Raw genomic sequence first — 21,804 nt, 5'->3', positions numbered from 1 at the left:
TTCATACAGACGTCGTAAAAATCGCAGATTTTAGTTATGCTTCATTAATTCATCTAAATTTTCATCGGAATTATTGTAACATGTCTACTTAATTTGAGTGTGCTCTTGAGATTTGAACCTGCGGACGTTCGTCTCGACAGTCTAATTCCACAACCAACTGGGCTATCACTGCTATTTATTAGCATAAATTATTAATATGTATATACATATTTTTAATTTACGCGATTTTCGTTCTAGAACTTATTCTCTACATCTATTATCGTATTTGGACTGTGAAAAACTAATTTTTATTTTCCATATTTTTCCGTATTTTAAGGTTAAGTCCATATTTTACAAAAAAATATCACCATCATCCATATTTTCAAACATCATACGTAGGTACGTGACTTTTTGAGCTGCTTGCCTGTCGTATTTTTACGTACTTACATACCTACATTTGCGCTACTACATATTATATTTTTCTTTCGACGTTTCGAAGACTGCAGCCTTCATGGTCACGGGGCGGACTAAGGTGTTGGTCGTCGGAAAGGGCTGCAGTCTTCGAAACGTCGAAAGAAAAATATAATACAAATAACCGCGATAGAACAATAAAAAAATGATTTATTTTTGATAAAACGATATTTTTTATAGAATTTGAATTCAACATTTTGCTACCATTTTTAAAGTTTTTTTTTTACTGTAACAATAACTGATTTTTCAAAATAAAAAATGTTTATTTAAATTGAAAGGTATCGTTGTTTTATATTACATATTTTTGCCATATTTTGAATTTTTGGTCCATATTATATGTACATATTTTGTATTTTTTTATACATATTTATCCGTCAGGTGGGGCAAGTGCGCCTAAGGGGTAAGTGCACCTGCCCTAAAAAAATCGAAAACTATTGATGTTATACAATTACCGCAATCTTATATCTATGCTACTAACTGAAATACAGTTCCACTAAAAACCATAAATGGCTCTGTTCATTTTAATACGATTTATTCGCCATTTTATTTTAAGTGTCATTTAGCCCTGTAAACAGAGATGACCCCGTGAAAGATAACATCAAATATTTTAAGATATTTAACATATTTCTGTAAACCAGTAAGGTGAGTACATAGTTTAAACCTTTTATTTTAACTTCCCGCCTGAATTTTATTTATATATACTAAAAGGATTTTTTAGCAATGCGAAAAAATTTACCTCAAAATTGTCGAGTAGGGCAAGTGCGCCACAGTTACTAGTTGTATGGCGCACTTGCCCCTGAACCATATATTACCAACCTTTTTTGAAAATATGTTTCACTAATATGAATTATTATTATTAAAATGTTATATTGTATTTTGTTTTGAGTTATTAGTTTATTCGTTTTTACAAAAGAAAAAATGAAATACCTTGGTCTAGACTCTAGAGCAACTTTACGTGACCAGGTTGCAACTGTTCGATCAGGCACGTTATCTGGGTATAATGCAGCTAAAACATATGAAATGTCATAAGGCCAAATTCTAAGTAGGTAATTGAGTTATAAGGCATTCAAAATTGTTAATTCCTACATTTTTGTATGTTTTTTTTTAGTTTTTAGAAAAAAAATGGATTTTTTATTAGGATTACCATTTTTTTACCACAAAACTCTATTATTAATTAATACCTAAATATAGCAAAAAAAAATCTAAAATGTTTTGAAGCCCTGATTTAAAAATATATGGCGCACTTACCCAAAATTTGATTTGACAGCCATAGTTTGTTATAATATTGAGTGATTAAAAATTATCCAAGAGCAATGCGAGTAAAACTTATTTCTCTATGGACTAAAATGAATGTTTTCTCTATAATGTTCCATATTGGCGTTTTTTTTTACACAGGCGCACTTACCCCATTTCCAGAGGCAAGTGTGCCTACTACCATTTTTTTTTACTTTGAGCAAAATATTAATTTACGGTCCGATTTCCTTGAACGGCTATAGGTTGTTATCACCAAATACCAAATATTCTTAAATTAATAAAATTACATCCTTAACTCAGCACAGAAAGAAATTATTTTACATTGAATCCAGCTATGAAAATTTTATGGCGCACTTCCCCCGACTGACCTTAATTATAATGTTTTAACATAATTTTAAATTTATAATCTGGAATTGCTTTTGATATTTACCTAATTTAATGCATAATCATGGATGGCGTCAATTGTTTTCGATTAGTATCACAGAATAATGATTCAAGCCATGCTAAAATAAGTACTGGAAAACATCTGTAGAAAGTCACCAACTCTAATAGGTATTTTCTTTCAGACATGCCACGCTCAACAAAAATTTTGACACTAGAGTCAAAGCAATCCAACAATTTCGACACTAGAGTAAAAGCAATCCCACAAAATGTAGGTCATGTGACATTCCTATATAAAGATCGAATTTTTTATTTAGATGGATAATTTTAACCAATGTATCTAACCTAAAATTTTATGTCATGAATCTTTTAAAATAATTAAAAACCATAAAGTATTTATTGTTTCACTCACTCTCATATAGAAGCCGTAATATCCGGGATAAATGAAATAGATGTTTGGTAACTTTTATTTTATTCCGGCATCTATATATGATATAATCTTAGATTACCTGTCTCCTTACTTAACATTTATTTTATAGTATTCGTACTTTTGAATAAAGTCGAGTTTATAATTTTTAATTATAACTCATATCAAAAAACACACACATCTTGTATCGAAAATCAGGAAAGTGCTAAGATGGTGGAGAATGTACTGACCGTACATAGAGAATTTTAAAATATATGCTGACCGTATCCCTACACCCGTAGCTTTCAATATATATTATAATTCTCTTTTAGCGTAGCTGTGACCGTATCCAATATGCTTTCTGTAGTACTGTATAATGAAGGCATGTTATTACTATTGCATACTCTTTCACATCAATATATTATAATATTTTCCATATATTATATTATAATTCTCATTGTATGTACCTCTTTCATCTCTATGTTCTTTTCCATATTCTTTCAAATACTTATGTGACAAAAATATAAAATGTCTAATGTAAAACTTTTTCATTGTAAACAAAGACAGTAAAAATCGTTTTCTGAAGCTATTTTCGTAACTACAATAAATTGCAATTCTTAGTAATATTAGATTTCATAATCATGACGGAGACATCGGTGGAGGCGCGCGTGAGTGAGGCGCGGCCCACGCCCGCAGACCTCGTGATGTTCATACCGTACGCCTGCGTGCAACTGCAGGCGCCTTTCAGCGTCTCCGTGCTCAAAATCGTGCAAGGTATACAACAAAAGACTATTCAACATAGATTGGATCGTAACTATCCATCAATAAAAACTGTTTACGTAAAGCATTATCAAGATATTTTAATTACAAAATAGTATATGTGTACAATACACGCGCACCCTATAAACGACAAAATAAACAACTATGATGAAAACATCATAGTAAATGGTAGGGAGCAACTGCAATATAGTATTATCCTATAATTATAAAACTTGTTAACATACTTAATAAACTATTTCTAGACGAGTACGTCAGCAAGACTGAAGAGAAAAGCAAGAAATCTGCGAAGGGCAAGTCTGCCATATCGCACCAAACGTCACATGCGCAGCACGACTCTCAGGAGAAAGAAGACGAGTCGATGACAACAGGGGGCGCGCTGTTCGGCGATCCCAACGAGGTAGTAGTGACAGTGGTGTTCGACCTGGGTGGCCGCCTTGTCGAGCTACAGTTCAATAAGACTCCTGCCGTACCGCGCTTGCTCATCAAGATCATCGCGCTCTGCATACCCTATCAGACATGTCTGAGCCGGATCACCATGCGCTGGGTGCCGCTCAAAGGTGAGATCATCTACGAGATGGCCAAGTTCCTGCCGCAGTCACACGTCACCGAGGTATTACTAGAGAACACTCACGTCCCGCAGCACAACTACTACCAGCTGTTCGAGTTTGCGCATCTAAGGCGCGTCTCCCTCATCCGCTGCGCGCTTACCGACGACGACTGCGTTTGCATCGCCGTCAAGCTAGTGCACCCTCAACCGGCCTCCAAGACTTTAACCTTACTGTCTCTTGCATCCAATCAAATATCCGACAAAGGAGCATGCGCGCTCGCAGAAGCTTTACGAAGTAATCGAATGCTACAATATTTAAATCTCAGTGGAAACAGAATAAACGACGACGGCGCGACGAGCATTCTGCAGAGTCTCATGCAGTTTGCGTTGACGTACGACGAACTGCTGACGAAGCGGGAGCGCATGATGGAGCATATGCGGTTGAAGCAAGAAGTTTTCCAGAGATTCGTGAGAGAACTGTCGGCGGCGATGAAAGAGAAGTCTCCTGATGATGGCAGCCGAAGTGTTAGGAGGAAAACGGCTACTGGGCGTTCGAAGAAAACAAGCACCACGTGTATCCCTCTGGGCGTATATCACACGAGCATCATGGACGCGATCACGATGAAGGCGGACACGATGGCCAGCGAGCTGGTGGGCACGCTGTCCGACCCGTTCAACGTCGACGAGACCGACACCAGGGACCGGCAGGTGTTCTCGTTGGGAAACACTGTGCTCTGCTACTTGAACCTTTCGTTTAACAACTTGGGCTACGAGACAGTGGCAGCGTTGGTGCGCGTGCTATCTTACCAGCAGAGGACGGTGCGCAAATCGGGCCCAGGAATACTGCGCATCGTCATCGAGGGCAACAGGATGCCAGCCAGCTGCAGTGAGTACTCCATAATCGACGAGCTGTTGGAGCAGGCTATGGCGGCGCGTATGTCGAAGCCGCCGCGTCGTGTGGAGCGCGGCAAGTCGCGGATTAAGTAATTTAAAACATGATAATATTATGTTGACTTGAAAGGGAAGGGATTAAAATATTGTTATTTACTGTTATAATATCGCCTATTGATATATATGTGTACTTGATCAAAAGTCTTAGATTAGATATTATGTTTATCAAGTTTAGGATATAATATTTTAATGTTAAATCAAATAATATTTTCACATTATTCTATCATGTCACTATTATTTAGTTATAGTAAATTTATATCTAATTAGTAATTATTAACTTTGATTAAATAAAAAACGAATAAAAATAAATTGCCATTTAATGATTAGTTCAACTTCAGATACCAAGTAACAATCATAAATATAATAAATATCACAAGTATTGAGTAGGTACCTAAATATGGCTATTGAAATAAGTCATTTCTAGCCGCAAATTAATTTTCTGTAAATGCGTATGTCTCTTGTAGCATTAGCACAAGACACCCGTTTACTTGTAGCCATGCATTATGAAAGCAACAGTGTGCGTCAGAGCGCTTGAGTCTTGTTTTTTTGTATTTTGCACTGTTGAAACTGGACTAGCAACAAATGTGGTATGGAAGCTAATGATAGTGTGATACGTTGTGCGCGGCGGCGCGGGGTCTCGTGTCTACTGGAAGCGCGCGCGGCGAGCGGCGGCGCGCTGCAGGCGCGTGGCGCGCACCAGCTCGGGCGTGGCGGGCCGCCGCACCGGCTGTGTGATGCGGTGTGTGCGGCGTGTGCGGCGGCGCGGGGTCTCGTGTCTACTGGAAGCGCGCGGCGAGCGGCGGCGCGCTGCAGGCGCGTGGCGCGCACCAGCTCGGGCGTGGCGGGCCGCCGCACCGGCTGTGTGATGCGGTGTGTGCGGCGTGTGCGGCGGCGCGGGGTCTCGTGTCTACTGGAAGCGCGCGCGGCGAGCGGCGGCGCGCTGCAGGCGCGTGGCGCGCACCAGCTCGAGCGTGGCGGGCCGCCGCACCGGCTGTGTGATGCGGTGTGTGCGGCGTGTGCGGCGGCGCGGGGTCTCGTGTCTACTGGAAGCGCGCGCGCGGCGAGCGGCGGCGCTGCAGGCGCGTGGCGCGCACCAGCTCGGCGTGGCGGGCCGCCGCACCGGCTGTGTGATGCGGTGTGTGCGGCGTGTGCGGCGGCGCGGGGTCTCGTGTCTACTGGAAGCGCGCGCGGCGAGCGGCGGCGCGCTGCAGGCGCGTGGCGCGCACCAGCTCGGGCGTGGCGGGCCGCCGCACCGGCTGTGTGATGCGGTGTGTGCGGCGTGTGCGGCGGCGCGGGGTCTCGTGTCTACTGGAAGCGCGCGCGGCGAGCGGCGGCGCGCTGCAGGCGCGTGGCGCGCACCAGCTCGGGCGTGGCGGGCCGCCGCACCGGCTGTGTGATGCGGTGTGTGCGGCGTGTGCGGCGGCGCGGGGTCTCGTGTCTACTGGAAGCGCGCGCGGCGTCCCGCGCCGCGCTGAAGGCGCGTGGCGCGCACCAACTCAGGCGTGGCGGGCCGCCGCACCGGCTGTGTGATGCGGTGTGTGCGGCGTGTGCGGCGGCGCGGGGTCTCGTGTCTACTGGAAGCGCGCGCGGCGAAGCAGCGCGGCGCGCTGCAGGCGCGTGGCGCGCACCAGCTCGGCGTGGCGGGCCGCCGCACCGGCTGTGTGATGCGGTGTGTGCGGCGTGTGCGGCGGCGCGGGGTCTCGTGTCTACTGGAAGCGCGCGCGGCGAGCGGCGGCGCGCTGCAGGCGCGTGGCGCGCACCAGCTCGAGCGTGGCGGGCCGCCGCACCGGCTGTGTGATGCGGTGTGTGCGGCGTGTGCGGCGGCGCGGGGTCTCGTGTCTACTGGAAGCGCGCGCGGCGAGCGGCGGCGCGCTGCAGGCGCGTGGCGCGCACCAGCTCGGGCGTGGCGGGCCGCCGCACCGGCTGTGTGATGCGGTGTGTGCGGCGTGTGCGGCGGCGCGGGGTCTCGTGTCTACTGGAAGCGCGCGCGGCGAGCGGCGGCGCGCTGCAGGCGCGTGGCGCGCACCAGCTCGGGCGTGGCGGGCCGCCGCACCGGCTGCGTCGACGCCGTGCGCAGGTGCGCGTACACCGGGATCTGTAACCACCGCGCCACCCGCACCTCACTGCACTTTAATACTCTACTCATTTACTTAATTAACGTAAACACCTATATTTCACCATCACTTTCCAGTCTGAATACTCACAACGACCATGTATTATATTGTTATCAAACCGCGTCTTTCACGTCAAGTACTGCCTAGTAAATTGCTAGTCAATAATACTTATAATGAATTTTAAGGAAGTCAAAAATTTTATATGTTCGATATTAAACTCGCTCCCTACGGTGCAACTGCAATAGCCTAGGTATACTTAAACAGGAAATGCAGATTCAGCAACTGCGCCCCTGCTACCCCTCCAAGAATAAAAGCCGACTGAGCTACACAACATACGAGGTCACAGACTTAGAAAGCACGTACAGTTTGTAACGAATCATCAAGCACCACTGGGTCCTGCACTTCCGGGCGGCGTGGCAGCTTGAAGTAATGACCCAGTAGCGGCTCCTCAGGGGGCTCGCCGAATGTCTTGTGCCGCAGCTCGTGCTCCGTGATGTCGCGCAGCTTGTCCACCTCCACCTGGCCCGGCACGTAGCGTGACACGTACCCGCCGCGCCACACCTGCACAATCAAATACAAATTTCACTTACTCAAGACTTGAAAATCAGTCTGGTATCCAGTAGTTTTAATTCAACGATCCCAATATCAATCTTCAGTCCGATTCCGTGGTAAATCAATCAAAATAACTCATTTTAGTTATACTTACACACATAAAGCAGAAAAATTTTCAGAAGTGTGCTGCAGCACATAGAAGTGGCCAGTTTTTTGAAACACGAATCACATCGGTAAACTTTTGGCCACAATTGTTTTCGTAATCATAAGGCACACCTTAAACGTGGTGAAGCTGGCCACCTTCTTGACATCGGGTGGGAACCTGGTGACCTCCAGCGTCCACGGCATGAAGCTGCCCAGCGTCTGCAGGTACTCGCCCGACAGACGCCACACGCGCACGCTGTAGTCCGCACTGCCGCTATACGCAAACATTCCATTCAAGTCCCGGATTAGAAGAACAATATTTTGGACGAGTTTTCTTCAGCTCTATCAGCGTTACAGTTCGTTTTAAATACTGTATACAGCTACTCTTATATTTTATAATAATATTTTCTCTATTTACTATAATGTGCCGTAATGTTAAGTAAATTCAGAAATAATGGCAACGTTGCAACAGAAAATATCGCAGAATAGGTATACTCAAAGTCACAACTCTAGTACATCCTTACTTTACCGGGCCGACACACGATATTGTGATGAGCCCTTTCTCATAAGAATATTGTTGAAGCTTTATAACCTGAGCAGCAACTTGAGCTCGTCGATGTAGGCCATGGTGGTAATGCAGCGCAGATGCGCGCGGTAGCTGTTGAGCAGCAGCGGCAGCGGCTGGTCTCGCACGCTGCGCTTGGCGCGGCCCTCCACGCGGTCGCGCCACAGGAACGGGAACTCCAGACGCAGCTTCGGCATATTAATGTGCACCTTGGAAACAATAATCATAGATAATCACTCGATACATTTTATTTACTATTTTACCATGCAGTATCTTAGTTTCTTTAAAATTGTAATAATTTACTAAGTCTTCGATAAAAGTTTTCAGGTGTAATTAACAAGTTTTCACAAAGTAACACACAGACGTAGGGAAAGCCCTACCGAACGGGTTAATCAATATTCGTGCTAACCTCCTCATTCCTGAGGTAGTTCTTCATGAGCCACACCTTCACGTACCCGACGGTGGTGCCGGTGAACAAGTAGTCGTTGTCGATGTCTGTCGCGAACGCGGACACGTAGTCCCCGGCAGTGTGGATCCCCTGGAATGAGCCCTGGTAACCACCCGCCGGGTGGTCCGACCAGCCCTGCACCTGACCGTTTTCCAGCGATAGAAATAGAGAAGCTGAAACAAGTAATTATTGAGAAATAAAAACTACAAAGGTATGTACTTTAAAATAACTTTATGATTTGATAACAAGTTTCTGACTGCGCATGTTAACTACTGAACTCCTTAGCTATCTTTGTACGCCTGGGTTTTCACAGTTATTGTTAAAGATTATTGAAGAAAATATTTCACTGACTAGGTACATGTGACTTGTAAGTTGAGTTTGGTTTTCTAGTATCATCTTAATTTGTACTGACCGACCCTCATGGCGTTAGGTCTAGTGAGCAGGAAGATGCAGGCGTGCACGGCGAGCTGGCGCATGTTCTGCGCGCGCATCGGCAGCGCCACCGACGACACGCGCCGCGCGTACGCCTTGCGCATCGCCAGCGACGAGCTGATAGACTCGCGCGGACCGCCCATGCTGACCGACAACATCATACACATAGATACCACCATAAACTTTTTGTTTATGAGTTTTAACAACGATTACCTTGGCTTCCGAATAGTTGAAGATCTCTTTCCAGCAGAAGCTGCTCCACTGGCTGACGCTCCAGCAGCTGTTTTGGCCGCATCTCGTTTGCTGTAGTGCATTTTGATCCGCAACATCGGCTCCGTACAGGAGAAACGCCTGCAAACATCCACAGGTTATTGATTCGTACTTGTTACACTGTAAAAAAAATATTGAGTACACCTATACGATTTTGTTTTTATGATCAACTTCCTGCTTGATGATAAATCTCTCTGGGGCATTCAAATCCCGGTAAACTGAGTTAACCGGTCACAATATTTATTTTGTTAACCCACAAAGAAGCCATCAAACAAAGAAAGTGCAGAAGATCCACAAAATGTTTTTTTCTAGTTTCCGTTACCTGTAAGGCTGACCAGTCTCGAGTTTCCACAGCATGAGCTCAGAGTTGTAGCTGGCCGTGGCGAGTGACAAGGGACTGCGTGCAGCTGCGGCCAGTACATCATCAGTGTGCCGTGTCTCCCAGCTCTTGCCGGTGGTAGCAGTGCCGGTGTCTTCAAATTCAGTCACGTGACGGTTCCAGCCCACGGCCAGGATCCTAACACGAGGAAAAATTAAATGTTAACCGATTGTATAGTTTTTAAATAGTACGGCAATGACAAATATTAGTTCAAGACAGTAAATGTATTTACTACATGTGGCAGTAAATAGGACAGGACAATAAGATACAAGTATACCAACTCACCTCCCTTCTACCCAGAAGCAATTGGTGACTTCACACATGTGTTCAATGTACATTGTTCTCAGACACAAGCCAGTATTGAAATTCCAAACCTGAATACATTTCGCAGGGTTAGTAAAACACTTCAGATTTATAATATCGTAATAAAAATTTCAATCCTATATTACACTAGTTTTTGCTATCTGGTTCACCCGCATATAAGTTTTCCGGAATAGAAAATAGCCTGTGTCCTTTCTAGGGTTTAAAACTATTTTCATACCAAATTTTATCGGAATCTGTTGGGTAGTTTTTGAATTTATCGCGTTTAGATAGGCAGACAAATTCGGCGGAGGACTTTGTTTTAAAACCTATATTTATAACTTTTTAAGGAAGGATTGCGTAACTTTAACTGTTTACGCAGCGCACGAAACAGAAGCTCTTGAAGGGAACACATTTTATAGATTTTTGCAATATTTTTTATTATTGCTCCACTCCTATTGGCCATAGCGCGATGTTATATATAACATCGATGTTATATATAAAGGCTATAGCCTTCCTTAATAAATGGGCTATCCAACACCAAAAGAATTTTTCAATTCGAACCTGCAGTTACAGAGATTAGCGCATTCAAACAAACAAACTTTTCATCTTTATACAATACGTATAGTATAGATAGAGTATACTGAACCAATACCTTCAGTGATCCATTTCTAGCTCCTGTAAGCAGCAGCTGGTACCCAGGGTCGAAGCAGGCGGCGGTAATCTCCACCGGAATCAGTTCTCCGTGGAGCAAACGAGTGTGAGCGTCACGGACCATTGCGTTGCGTTTACCTATGAAAAATTATGATACATCATTGATGGTGATGATTGATTGCCATATTCTTTTTTATTTTACAGCGGAAAACCGAAAGCCATAACTAATAAGTAATCAACATTGCAAAAAGACTAAAGAATTATGGAATCGACGAAAATTTTAAAGAAAATTCTCAGCAAATACTTTCTCTTTACTTGCTTGCTCACAATAAATACAATATATTTACCAGTAACAGGATCCCAGTTAATAATAATGCTGTCCATCCCGCACGTAATGACTACTTTGAACAGCGGATTGTAGAGGATCTTGGCGACGGCGCGTGAGTGCGTGAAGCCGTCCGTGTGCTGCGGATTGAGCTGCTCGTCCAGAATCACCACGGCAATCTTGATGGCTGCCAGGATGAACTCGCGAGTCGCCGGGTTATACACCGCCGTGATGGGGGTTCGCTCGCCCACTTGTGGTGGGATGTCGATATAGGACTTGAGAGGGAGAGAAGATTAGGATATAATACACTTTGTGAGAAAAGGATTGCTGTGTATTTGGATGGTCGATACAACCGTCGTCAATATCATTATATCTACTATATTTTACGCCTGCAATAATAGTTAGTATATTAGTACTACCATGACTACTACAAACTATGATGCCACTTGATACTACTTGAGACCGGCTCTAGAGATTGGCATTATGTCTAATAAAAGTACCTAAACCCTAAAAGTAACATCTAATATTATGCTTTTGTATTTGATTTATTACACCAACCTGTATGCACACCTGTCCTTGTAAATCCCAGACTTTAATAACCCTGTCTCGGGACAGCGAGTAGATCGTCTGCCCGTTGTTCTGCAGTACCAGCGAGATGACCCCGGCGTGGTGTCCGTGTAGCACTACGTTTGCTTTCGCAGGCACGAATGGGTTCCACACGCGGATTGCGCAATCGGGACCCCCCGTCACCAGAATATGAGCTTCCTCATGGAAGGCGAAGCATTGGATACCCTACAGGTCGTCAAGGACTGATGAAGTTTAGGCTAATAAATTGAAACTAATCAAGACACGTACAGACATAATATTAGCACAGGTGATGACAATAGCTAGTAGAACATGTATAATTTATGTTAGAGACGCTATATTCTGCCACCATTCCGTAAATATATGTGATTGACCTTATCAACATGGAATATGTTGTGTGTCTTGGAGCCGGCGATGTCGCACATGAGTAGAGCGTCGGGACACGTGGCACATGATACCACACAGTGCAGCGACGCATAGAACGAGACTTGCCGCACCCACTCCGAGTGCATGCGCGTCAGCTCCACCAACGTCATCTCCGGGAGTAGACGGGGCTTAAAAACAAAACAAACTTTACACGTTATACAGCCCCTGACTTTAAGGCAGCTGCAGATTGATTATATACGCAATAGATTTCATTTTGGTTTTAAAGCTTTACCTTTCGCTGCAGGTCAACATGCCTTAGTTGTATAAGAGCCCTGCCGGCCTCGTTTTTGAAGGGGCCGCGTTTGATGGGTGAAAACAACAGGACGCGAACATTGCCGCCCACGTCGCCACAGATCAGAATACACTTTTCGTTTTCATCTTTGTGGAAGTGGTAGTACATCGTGCAGATCTGTCGTGTAAATAATTTCATCTGCTGAAAAAATCTGGAAGTCCGTTCTACTTCCTTGTAATCAGAATTGCATGTCACTGACATTTTGTATTACTTTCTTTAACTCCTTAACACTTATGCAACAAAAACGTCTTCCCGAAGAATTTTGCAGCGGTAGTTAAAGTCACAACTATTAGCCAAAAATATCTTTATATTACGTCTGGAAGGGTAAATTGCCTTCTCTCCTCACCATGTACTCCCAGCTAGTGATGACGATCTTGAGCGTGAACGTGTTGGCGGTGCAGTCGTAGAAGCGAAGGTCGCGCTCCGTGGAGCTGGTCACGATGATGTTCACGTCGGGCATGCACACCATGTCCGTTACCCACGTCGTGCGAACCTTCAAGTGTGCTGGATACAAGACACACCGGCAGTTGTGAGTCAAAGGAATGAATCAGATTAAGGCGATACCTCAAGGTCCATTTTCATACATTTTGTTTCGGCTTTAATCTGGGTAACTAAACAAGTATTGGCAAGTAAAGAATTTAAATTCACGTCTAGTTAGTGATTAGTTCTCGCAGTTGAAAGAAAAATGTAAAAATAATTAATAATCATGGATATTTCTGCCTTTAAAATTTCGTCATATTAAATTTTAAAGGCCGAAATATCCATGATCATTAATTATTTTTACGTTTTTCTTTCAACTGCGAGAACTAATCACTAACTAGACGTGAATTTAAATTCTTTACTTGCCAATACTTGTTTAGTTACCCAGATTAAAGCCGAAACAAAATGTATGAAAATGGACCTTGAGGTATCGCCTTAAGGAAAACACACACAAAAAAGCTACGTAATAAAAATTGGGAACTAACGTCTAGACGAATAGGCAGTTCTAAGCAAAATCATGTCGAGGGACCACCAGTTGATCATGCCATCTCTGCTCGCGGTGATGTACGCGCCCTGCATCGGGTCCGTGCTGCGATCCTTTGAAGTTAGTTCAGGCAGTGTTTATTATCTTTTATTATATTTTTCTTAGAACTGGCGACCAATACCTAAATAAGCTCATAAGACATCTTGTTATAAGCACTTAAGCCGGTACTTATATGTTCACCATTACTTATAAACAATGAACATGACCAAAATAGCTACCAAATTAATTGTGAGCATTGTCGACTTTTAAGGAAATGAGAACCTAGGAGATTTTCTGGTCAACTTAAAATTAATTGACGTATGAAATGCGTACTTTAAGTTTTGATAACAAAAACTATTTCTTACCCGTCTTTCATTTTAGGTGAATACCTACCTATTAAGAGTTATGGAATTAGGTAGATTAGATACATTACAATAAAATGGCAAAATCGGACACATACTTTAGCCACATCAGGACAGAAACATATCCTAGAGACGGGGTGGCGGTGCTGCGAGCGCATGACGGTGGGTAGGCCCATGATGGGCGGCTGTAGGGACTCACGCTGGTTCTCCGCGTCGTTTCCGAAGTAGCCCAGCAGAAGGTGCGATACCAGCTCATCCCATTCGATCTCGCCGTTGCGGTTTGTGTTTATCTATTATGTAAAATCAGATGGTTTACAAAATAAATTACGATCAATAAAGGACTTTACGACACGGCTGATTCATTTAATAGTTTTTTTCAGGTATTTAGCCAAGAGCTACGTCGCAGAACTTAGTTGATTTAAGGATTTAGCTGACGACAAGAGTCTCTGAAAGGTAAAGTTACAAATCGACGCTTTGCTAATTAATATCTACCATTTCATCATTTTTAGAATTTAAAAAAAAGCTCAAGTGTCTAAGTACTGTCGGACCTTCATAAAAAGTATCTTGAATTCATCCTCATCATATTCGACGTTGAGTAACGTTCTTAAAAGGTTTCTGAATTCATTAGGTAATAATTTATTTCTATAGGCTGCTTGGAAAGCTTCCTTTAACTTGACCATATCATTGATGGTGCACCGGTCGTGCAGTGGTGCATTTCGCCATCGGGCGCGCGTCTGTGGCGCAGTACTGCCTTCTGATTTTGACGATAAGGTCATCAAAGACCTTATTTCACTATCGTTTGCCATGTGGATAAAAATTATTAAAAGAGTGTGTTCAGTAAAGTTTGTACAATTTGCAACTCAAACAAATACAAATCATGATGCTCATCAATGCTCATAAAAATGTCAAACAATGTCAATAAAGTGATACAGTCAATGCTGAGATTCGAAGAGATTTATAATGATGCATTCTATGAGCAATATAAACCGTCGACCTCGTGCAGTTTGCATGAATTGAATTTTTGTCTTTATTATATAAGCCAAAAGGACCTCACAACAAAAAGACAGACAAAAACTCATAATATGACGATTAGGCTGTAAGTTCATATAAACTTAGCCTGTTCTTCGATCTGCCAAATAAGAAAATTACATATGTCAAATACGACCGTAACAACCTGGTAACAACATAACCTCACTGTGTCTCCAAAATTTTGAATAATTAAATTTACTATACCAAACCTTGTCTACAACCAAACAATATGTTTTTAACATTAAGATTACTATCCAATAGACACCCTTCTTTCATAGCTCGTACAGTATTTGTGAAGAACGACGATGTAGATGGTGCTTGTAGATTAGTGAACAGAATTCTCGGAAAAGAAGGAATCTTGGAGCAGTATAGACTTACCAGATATTACGAAAAACCTTTTCAAGTAAGTCATTTTATATATTTTTATTTTGTCAAGACAAAGAATGATTTAAATTTTAATAAAATACAGTTGTTTAATTATCTAATTGTAATGGATGTTTTGTTAAAATTATTACATATTAATAACGAGTATATTTATTAATATGTAATAATTTTAACAAAACATCAAACATCAACAACAATATTTGTTATATATATTCCACAGACCAGAAGGCGTATAAACCATGAGCGCTGCAAAGCTATCTACAATGAGGACATGGAACGGAAGATACAATTTGTGTTAAGAAAGAACCGTCATGAACCTTTCCCAGGCTGTTATTAAGTAAATGTAATACTTAATTATATCGTCATCATAATTGTAGATAATTATATGAATGTCCAAAAAAGCATTTTTTTAGATAGTATGTTTGGACAAAACACACATGGGACTTTCAATCTTTTAGTCACACATAGCACCTCCTTAAGCAATAATGGTCAAGACTCACACTGTGTTGCAGTTTTCAATACATATTGTAAAATCTGACCATCTAATTGGGTGACTATGCGTAAACATCAATGGACAATTATTGTATAGTTTTATTTTCATCAAGTCCAGAAAATAATATGTAAAATGAAAGAAATGAAACAATTCATACATTGTTTATTAAACTTAGAAACATAGAAATAGTTTACTTATACAAATATAAATAAATATAGTTTAGAAAACAATTATTTTATTCTAAACATAATTCATTTAATGGGATGGTTTAGTGCAAACTTTTATTCCATTATTACATGCAAATCAAATATACCAAAAGGTATAAACAAGCTGTATTTTGGTTCTAGTTATATCCTTTATAAAATAGAAGAACATATTCACATATATTTAAGATTTTGCAATATATTTACAAGTATACAATATTGTCATAGCTTCCAACAACTTGAACATGTTACTTAAGAAACAACAGCTTTTAGGATATGCAGGGTTCAATAATTATACAGAAGCATAATAGTATATTAGTTCATATGAATTACAGCATAATAAATAAAAAAACCAGTACAAATAATCAAAATGTTAATGTATCCTATGATTTAATATTTTTGAAATCCTTCTTAAACAATTGGGATTTTCAGCTATGCAACAAGAGCTAAGTTTGAATTCTTATCAACTCAAATTGTTGATCTGATTGTTGTGAAGTGTAAACTCTCACGCCTGCCTCACAACATCATTTATATCTTCATTTGCATACTATATACTTAGTCTGGCCATAAATACTGTTACACTTAATTATAAAAAAATATTACATTTGAATTTCGAATCTGTCATTTTTATACGATTGTTCATTGTGTTTTCTCATTTTGGCGCCAATACATTGTAAAATATTTTGCGATATTAAAATGGTGTGGGGTGATAAAGAGAACCGAATCGCTGTGATAGCATTACACAAAGTAGGTATGGAGCCAAATGCAATTTTTAAAACTCTCCATACACTTGGTATTAGTAAAATGTTTGTGTACCGGGCTATTAATAGGTACAATGAGACCTCCTCTGTTTGTGACAGAAAAGATCTGGCCGTCCACGTAGTGTTCGTACGAAAAAGGTGGTCAAAGCAGTAAGGGAAAGAATTCGAAGAAATCCTGTCCGAAAGCAAAAGATTTTATCTCGGGAAATGAAGATAGCACCTAGAACCATGTCGCGTATTTTAAAAGATGACTTAGGACTTGCAGCCTATAAGAGACGCACTGGCCATTTCTTAACTGATAATTTAAAGAAGAATAGGGTGGTAAAATCGAAACAACTACTGAAGGCGGTACGCAAGGGAGGTCACAGAAAAATTTTGTTTACGGATGAGAAAATTTTTACAATTGAGCAACATTTTAACAAACAAAATGACCGTATTTATGCTCAAAGCTCTAAGGAAGCTTCCCAATTAGTCGACAGAGTGCAACGTGGACATTATCCGACTTCAGTGATGGTTTGGTGGGGTGTTAGCTATGAAGGAGTGACTGAGCCATATTTTTGTGAAAAAGGTATCAAAACATCGGCACAAGTGTATCAAGATACCATTCTTGAGAAGGTAGTTAAGCCCCTTAACATCACCATGTTCAATAACCAAGTATGGTCCTTCCAGCAAGACTCGGCGCCGGGTCATAAAGCTCGGTCCACGCAGTCTTGGTTGGAATCGAACGTTTCGGACTTCATCAGAGCTGAAGACTGGCCGTCGTCTAGTCCCGATCTTAATCCGCTGGATTATGATTTGTGGTCAGTTTTAGAGAGTACAGCTTGCTCTAAACGCCATGATAATTTGGAGTCCCTAAAACAATCTATACGATTGGCAGTGAAGAATTTTCCCATGGAAAGAGTGCGTGCTTCTATTGATAACTGGCCTCATCGTTTAAAGGACTGTATTGCAGCCAATGGAGACCACTTCGAATAAGCTTTTTATATTTTTAATTGTTTTATATTTATGTATTAAACTGACACACTGTAAAAGTAATAAATGTTATTTGCAGTTAACAATTTTCTTTTTTCTTTATTACAATATTTATGGCAAGACTAGGTATACCGTTATTCATAGTTTGTCTTACTCTGTGCTGTTTCTTAACCAACAATGTTTCATCAATTAGTACACTCCACTTGGTAATGTTTGTAAACAACACGTCTCATTTTGAACACTTGAATCAAGCCAATGGGCTGAGGTAGAAATCTACTGTCAATATTTATACAACTGTACAGCAACTATGACTAGTGTGGACAGACAGAGATGGCGCAGCGGCCGGTCGCGTCGTCACGTGTAGTTCAGGCACCCGTCTCGCCGGCGCACGTAAAAATGATAGCGGTAACAGCGGTGGCAGGTCTTGATACCACAGCGGTAGCTGAGGCCGCCCTGTGGCTTGCCTTTGCAGTACTTTAGCCCACACGGATACCAGTTCACACATACCTGAAGGATAAAAAATTTATGCAGCCATGGTTTTAGTCTATTGCAGCATTGATTTTTTATTTAATGTATTAAAAATATAGTTTCTTGTGTTAAGTCTTTTGGTATTAACATAAAAATGATATGCACAAGCATCTATCCACCATTAATAGATTCATGCAGTTTACAGTAAACTGCATGAATCTATTAACAGACTTCTTTACCAACATACCTCTAAATGACAGATGCACTCTTTACTGCCGTCATTTTCAGACACGCACGCTCCGAGTGGCGGTTTTCCGTCTGAGGAATCCGATAAGAGCGCGTGCGCAGGGAATGGTGTTACAGCTGACATGTATGAGGATTGGTCCATACCTGATAAACATAACCAAAATTATGAACTAGTGATAGTAAATTTTATTTGTTGATAATGTTTCTTTTTTATTTAAGCAGTTAAAACAAACTGATAGGCGCCTGTATCCAGTTAATCTCATCTCTAATTGTATTTTTCAACTTTTAGTATTCAACTTCTAAAAGTTTTTCATTTATTATAGGATGTTTCAAAACAACAATGTTGTTATTGAGCAAAGTATACAAATATTTAAGACTAAAATACTTGTATAAATTCAGTGTCAACTACCAAAACAAAATTTTACTTTGGCTTCAATTTGACGTTATAAAGACCAATAGAGCACATTTTAACAACTTGTTTGAGACATGTTACTTATCTTATATAAAAGTATTTGAAATACACATACAAGATTCAAAATATAATATATTTTTACATCTTGTATCTAAAATAATTTTGAATTTGAATGCATCTTTAAATTTTTAATTTACCAAGGTCTATGATCAAGTTTAGACAGGTTTCAGTTCTGAAGGGAGCACAATATCAAATTTGACATGGAATGTGCAAAGCGAAAATTTCATAATTTAAAATAAGCAATAATTTACTGGTGGTATGTCTCTCGTATTATGTAAGAGTCCACCTGGGTAGGTACCACCGCAATGTCTATTTTTGCCACCAAGTAGCAGTGTATAGTCACTGTTGTGTTCCGGCGTGGATCACATTGTAGCCAGTGTAACTACTGGACAAAATGTGACTTAACATCTCACGTCTCAGGATGGCGAGCGTAGTGAAATACCAAATAATACTTCGTACTTCAAGGTGTTGGATGGTGTTTCTACTATTTATGGGCGGTTGTATAGCTTACCATTACGCGAACGGCAGGCTTGGCTCGTTATTCAAGGGTTGCCTACGCCCATGTCTATGGTCAAAAGACTTTATGCAACATTTTTTAAAGTATAACACCTTTGTCCCGAGTTCTAACCCTGTGCAGCAACTCTTTTCTTTAGTGGGGATGATAATGAGACGCAATATTGTTTTCTTTCAAAAAGTATAAGTAATAAAAAAATATTGGATAATAATACTTTTGTATGTAGCATTTTAAATACTATCTCCAAAAGTATTTTTTATATGATATCTCAAACTCTTTTCTTATAAGTGTCTTGTAACTTGTATTTCAGATACTTTATGTAGTAACTTATACATCTCTGTTAAAAATATACAGCTTGTTATCCTTGCGTACCATAACTAGAAGTGTGTAATCGCAAAAACGCACAGCATGTATTACAATACAGGGGGCCATCACAGTCAGTATTAAAGCAACAGTTTCCATAATACCAGGTCTAGGTGCCCATCGGGCAAGATCAGCGGCGCGGAGATACACCCTGTCCCTCGCCTGCGCACAATGCCGCGCCGCCGCCACTGACAACAGCCGCGTGGCTCGTCCCGCCCACGACGTTGCAGTGGTCTGCCGCCAACCCTTGTCCTCTTCTGCCACGCGAACTGTGCCTGGATTTTTCTGATAAATGCAAAAAAATATCATATGCATGATTTTATCCCAAAGAAAATAAATTTAGATTTTCTATGACCAACTATAGCATTCAATAATATTCTTTACTGATTACCCTGGATTTCTCATAAAGTATTACCAATAAACATATTGTCAGTAATACTATAATATTGCATAACTAGCATTGGTAAATATTGTGTGGGTGAAAAAGAAAATATGATTTTCAGGAGAGTTAACACATTGACTATGAGTCCCATAAAAGTTGTTTTTTGGGACTCAATGCATGTGTGGCTCACACACAAATAGAAGTGTTGTCTGAATATTGTCTCACTAACTTGTGTCACACTACCACATGCCAGTGTGGGGCAACACATTGCATGGTAGTTGCACTGATTAATAGTTCACTGTTTTAGTACTGCAGTCAATGTGCAAAAGTAATTGTTACTGTTTATTTTGCATATTATGTATCAATCTCAATTTGCCTTTTTTTTGTCTCTTAGTGCTATTTATGCAGTATCACATTATCTCTGATGATAGTTAAAATTTAATCATTTATTTGGCAAAAATTAGTGCATACACTAATAAATAACATGCTACTTGGTACAATGCAACATAACAAATCATTTTGAAGTGTTTATTTGAACCCTGGTACCCAAGGTAAGATTAGGCTTGTGTTATGGGTATTAGGATTCTCAAATGCAGCAATACCTCAGTTACTTTAGATGCAATGGAGCTCACTTATTTGTAAACTTAGTAAACCTAGCAGGAGCCTGTAAATGAGCATATGCATATTATAATAGTAATGTCACCTGTCTTAGCTTGGCCATAGCATCAGGGGTGATGAAGTCAGCCTGCGCAGCGTGTGTGAGGAAGCACAGCGTCTGATGCCCACTCTGGCCGAGCTCCTCCTCTCCAGGTATTATCACTTTCACTGCTTCTACCTCCTGTAATGTTATGGTATGAATTACTATTTGTATAACATTTCATGAGTTTTCTGTAGACAATAGTAATATCTTCTTGGAGAAAAAACATTTAATTCTTTTTTTTTATGTAAGTATTCATTCGCATATCAGATTTTTATACAACAAGTGACACAATAAACTAAAGGGATGAAACTATATCGATTGCATATTTTCTTTGTTTTTATAATATGGGTAGCTTGTGGGTTATCAGGTTTTCAGTAGCTGGCTTTACAACTGGGTAATATTCGAGTGGCTTAATAGTGTTAAAACTTGCATTGGTGAAATCGACAAGCTGCGACACAAATACACCGTCTAGCCGCATGAATTCCAGAACGACAGTGTCCTCGGACACGTTCGCTGTTATGTTTTCCTGCATAACATCTCCGCCCTGTAAACATTAATTAAATTTTATACCAATCCTTGTGAAACAAACATTTCTACAAAATATATATATATATATTTACCTGATTTCTAACATTTATAAGAAGTTGTAAATTAGTCGGCCTAATAAATAAATAAATTAATGTAAGCTTAATTATATATATATCCATCGTCTTTTTATATAAAAAGCTTTTTAAAAATTCATCGAAACATTTAGTATTTATTTGACTTCAGCTGTCATGTTTATAAAGACTGATACATACCAAACGTCAACATCAACTAACAAAATGAGAAATTCTTTCATAACTATTTAAAATATTTGTTCTGTTCATATTCTGTACATTATATCATATAGAATTAGCGTTAAAATACTTTATTGTTTCCAAAGTGTATGTTATAAAAAAATTCAAGTTACATATTTATATCAAGATTCGGAAATACTACAAAGCTATATTTCGTTTTACGCAATTATTTAACAGTTCCCATGTATGATCTTTTTATTCAAGTTTGCTAATGTCAAGTAATAATTAATATTTATACCTTTTAGAATTATCAACAGGCTGTAATAAAAGATTTCAAAACCATAAAAAGCTTTTAAGCTTTATAATAATTAGTTACATTTTACTATAAGCTTGCACCATTTTAGTTGCACAGATAAAT

At 40.4% G+C, this 21,804-nt stretch overlaps 4 protein-coding genes across 6 annotated transcripts; 2 read left to right on the top strand and 2 right to left on the bottom strand.

Annotated features, from left to right (window-relative positions):
- Window positions 1-2,751: 2,751 nt before the first annotated feature.
- Window positions 2,752-4,891, top strand: LOC115450731. Its single transcript, XM_030178815.2, has 2 exons — window positions 2,752-3,265; window positions 3,514-4,891. Exons 1-2 carry the CDS (start codon window positions 3,133-3,135, stop codon window positions 4,803-4,805), a joined length of 1,425 nt encoding a protein of 474 aa, XP_030034675.1. The 5' UTR covers window positions 2,752-3,132; the 3' UTR covers window positions 4,806-4,891.
- A 1,657-nt stretch (window positions 4,892-6,548) lies between these two features.
- LOC115450725 (WD repeat-containing protein on Y chromosome) lies at window positions 6,549-14,426 on the bottom strand. Its single transcript, XM_030178809.2, has 18 exons — window positions 14,169-14,426; window positions 13,719-13,910; window positions 13,221-13,332; window positions 12,602-12,759; window positions 12,196-12,372; window positions 11,912-12,091; window positions 11,511-11,744; window positions 10,975-11,227; window positions 10,629-10,765; window positions 9,959-10,047; window positions 9,617-9,811; window positions 9,238-9,375; window positions 9,005-9,168; window positions 8,554-8,765; window positions 8,172-8,353; window positions 7,712-7,853; window positions 7,247-7,444; window positions 6,549-6,864 (listed from the first exon to the last, which is right to left on the bottom strand). Exons 1-18 carry the CDS (start codon window positions 14,424-14,426, stop codon window positions 6,742-6,744), a joined length of 3,144 nt encoding a protein of 1,047 aa, XP_030034669.1. The 3' UTR covers window positions 6,549-6,741.
- Window positions 14,427-14,757: 331 nt separating this feature from the next.
- On the top strand, window positions 14,758-18,376 carry LOC115450730 (28S ribosomal protein S21, mitochondrial). 2 transcript variants are annotated; one of them, XM_037442139.1, is made up of 3 exons: window positions 14,758-15,052; window positions 15,254-15,370; window positions 18,219-18,376. In XM_037442139.1, exons 1-2 carry the CDS (start codon window positions 14,879-14,881, stop codon window positions 15,368-15,370), a joined length of 291 nt encoding a protein of 96 aa, XP_037298036.1. In that variant the 5' UTR covers window positions 14,758-14,878; the 3' UTR covers window positions 18,219-18,376. The 2 variants fall into 2 exon arrangements, with proteins under 2 accessions (XP_037298036.1, XP_030034673.1); XM_030178813.2 differs by having other exon boundaries at window positions 15,254-15,376.
- LOC115450728 (out at first protein) lies at window positions 15,674-21,457 on the bottom strand. 2 transcript variants are annotated; one of them, XR_003939320.2, is made up of 7 exons: window positions 21,228-21,457; window positions 21,038-21,151; window positions 20,611-20,745; window positions 19,630-19,810; window positions 18,178-18,320; window positions 17,592-17,969; window positions 15,674-16,283 (listed from the first exon to the last, which is right to left on the bottom strand). XR_003939320.2 is itself a non-coding variant. In XM_030178811.2 (6 exons), the coding sequence occupies exons 1-6, from the start codon at window positions 21,312-21,314 to the stop codon at window positions 17,817-17,819; spliced, it is 813 nt and encodes a 270-aa protein (XP_030034671.1). In that variant the 5' UTR covers window positions 21,315-21,457; the 3' UTR covers window positions 17,494-17,816. The 2 variants fall into 2 exon arrangements, 1 of the variants encoding a protein (XP_030034671.1); XM_030178811.2 differs by lacking the exon at window positions 15,674-16,283 and having other exon boundaries at window positions 17,494-17,969.
- Between the last annotated feature and the right edge of the window lie 347 nt (window positions 21,458-21,804).

This window comes from Manduca sexta, chromosome 24 (genome assembly GCF_014839805.1).
Source record: "Manduca sexta isolate Smith_Timp_Sample1 chromosome 24, JHU_Msex_v1.0, whole genome shotgun sequence".
NCBI lineage: Eukaryota > Metazoa > Arthropoda > Insecta > Lepidoptera > Sphingidae > Manduca > Manduca sexta.
This window is presented reverse-complemented; position numbering and strand designations above follow the sequence as displayed.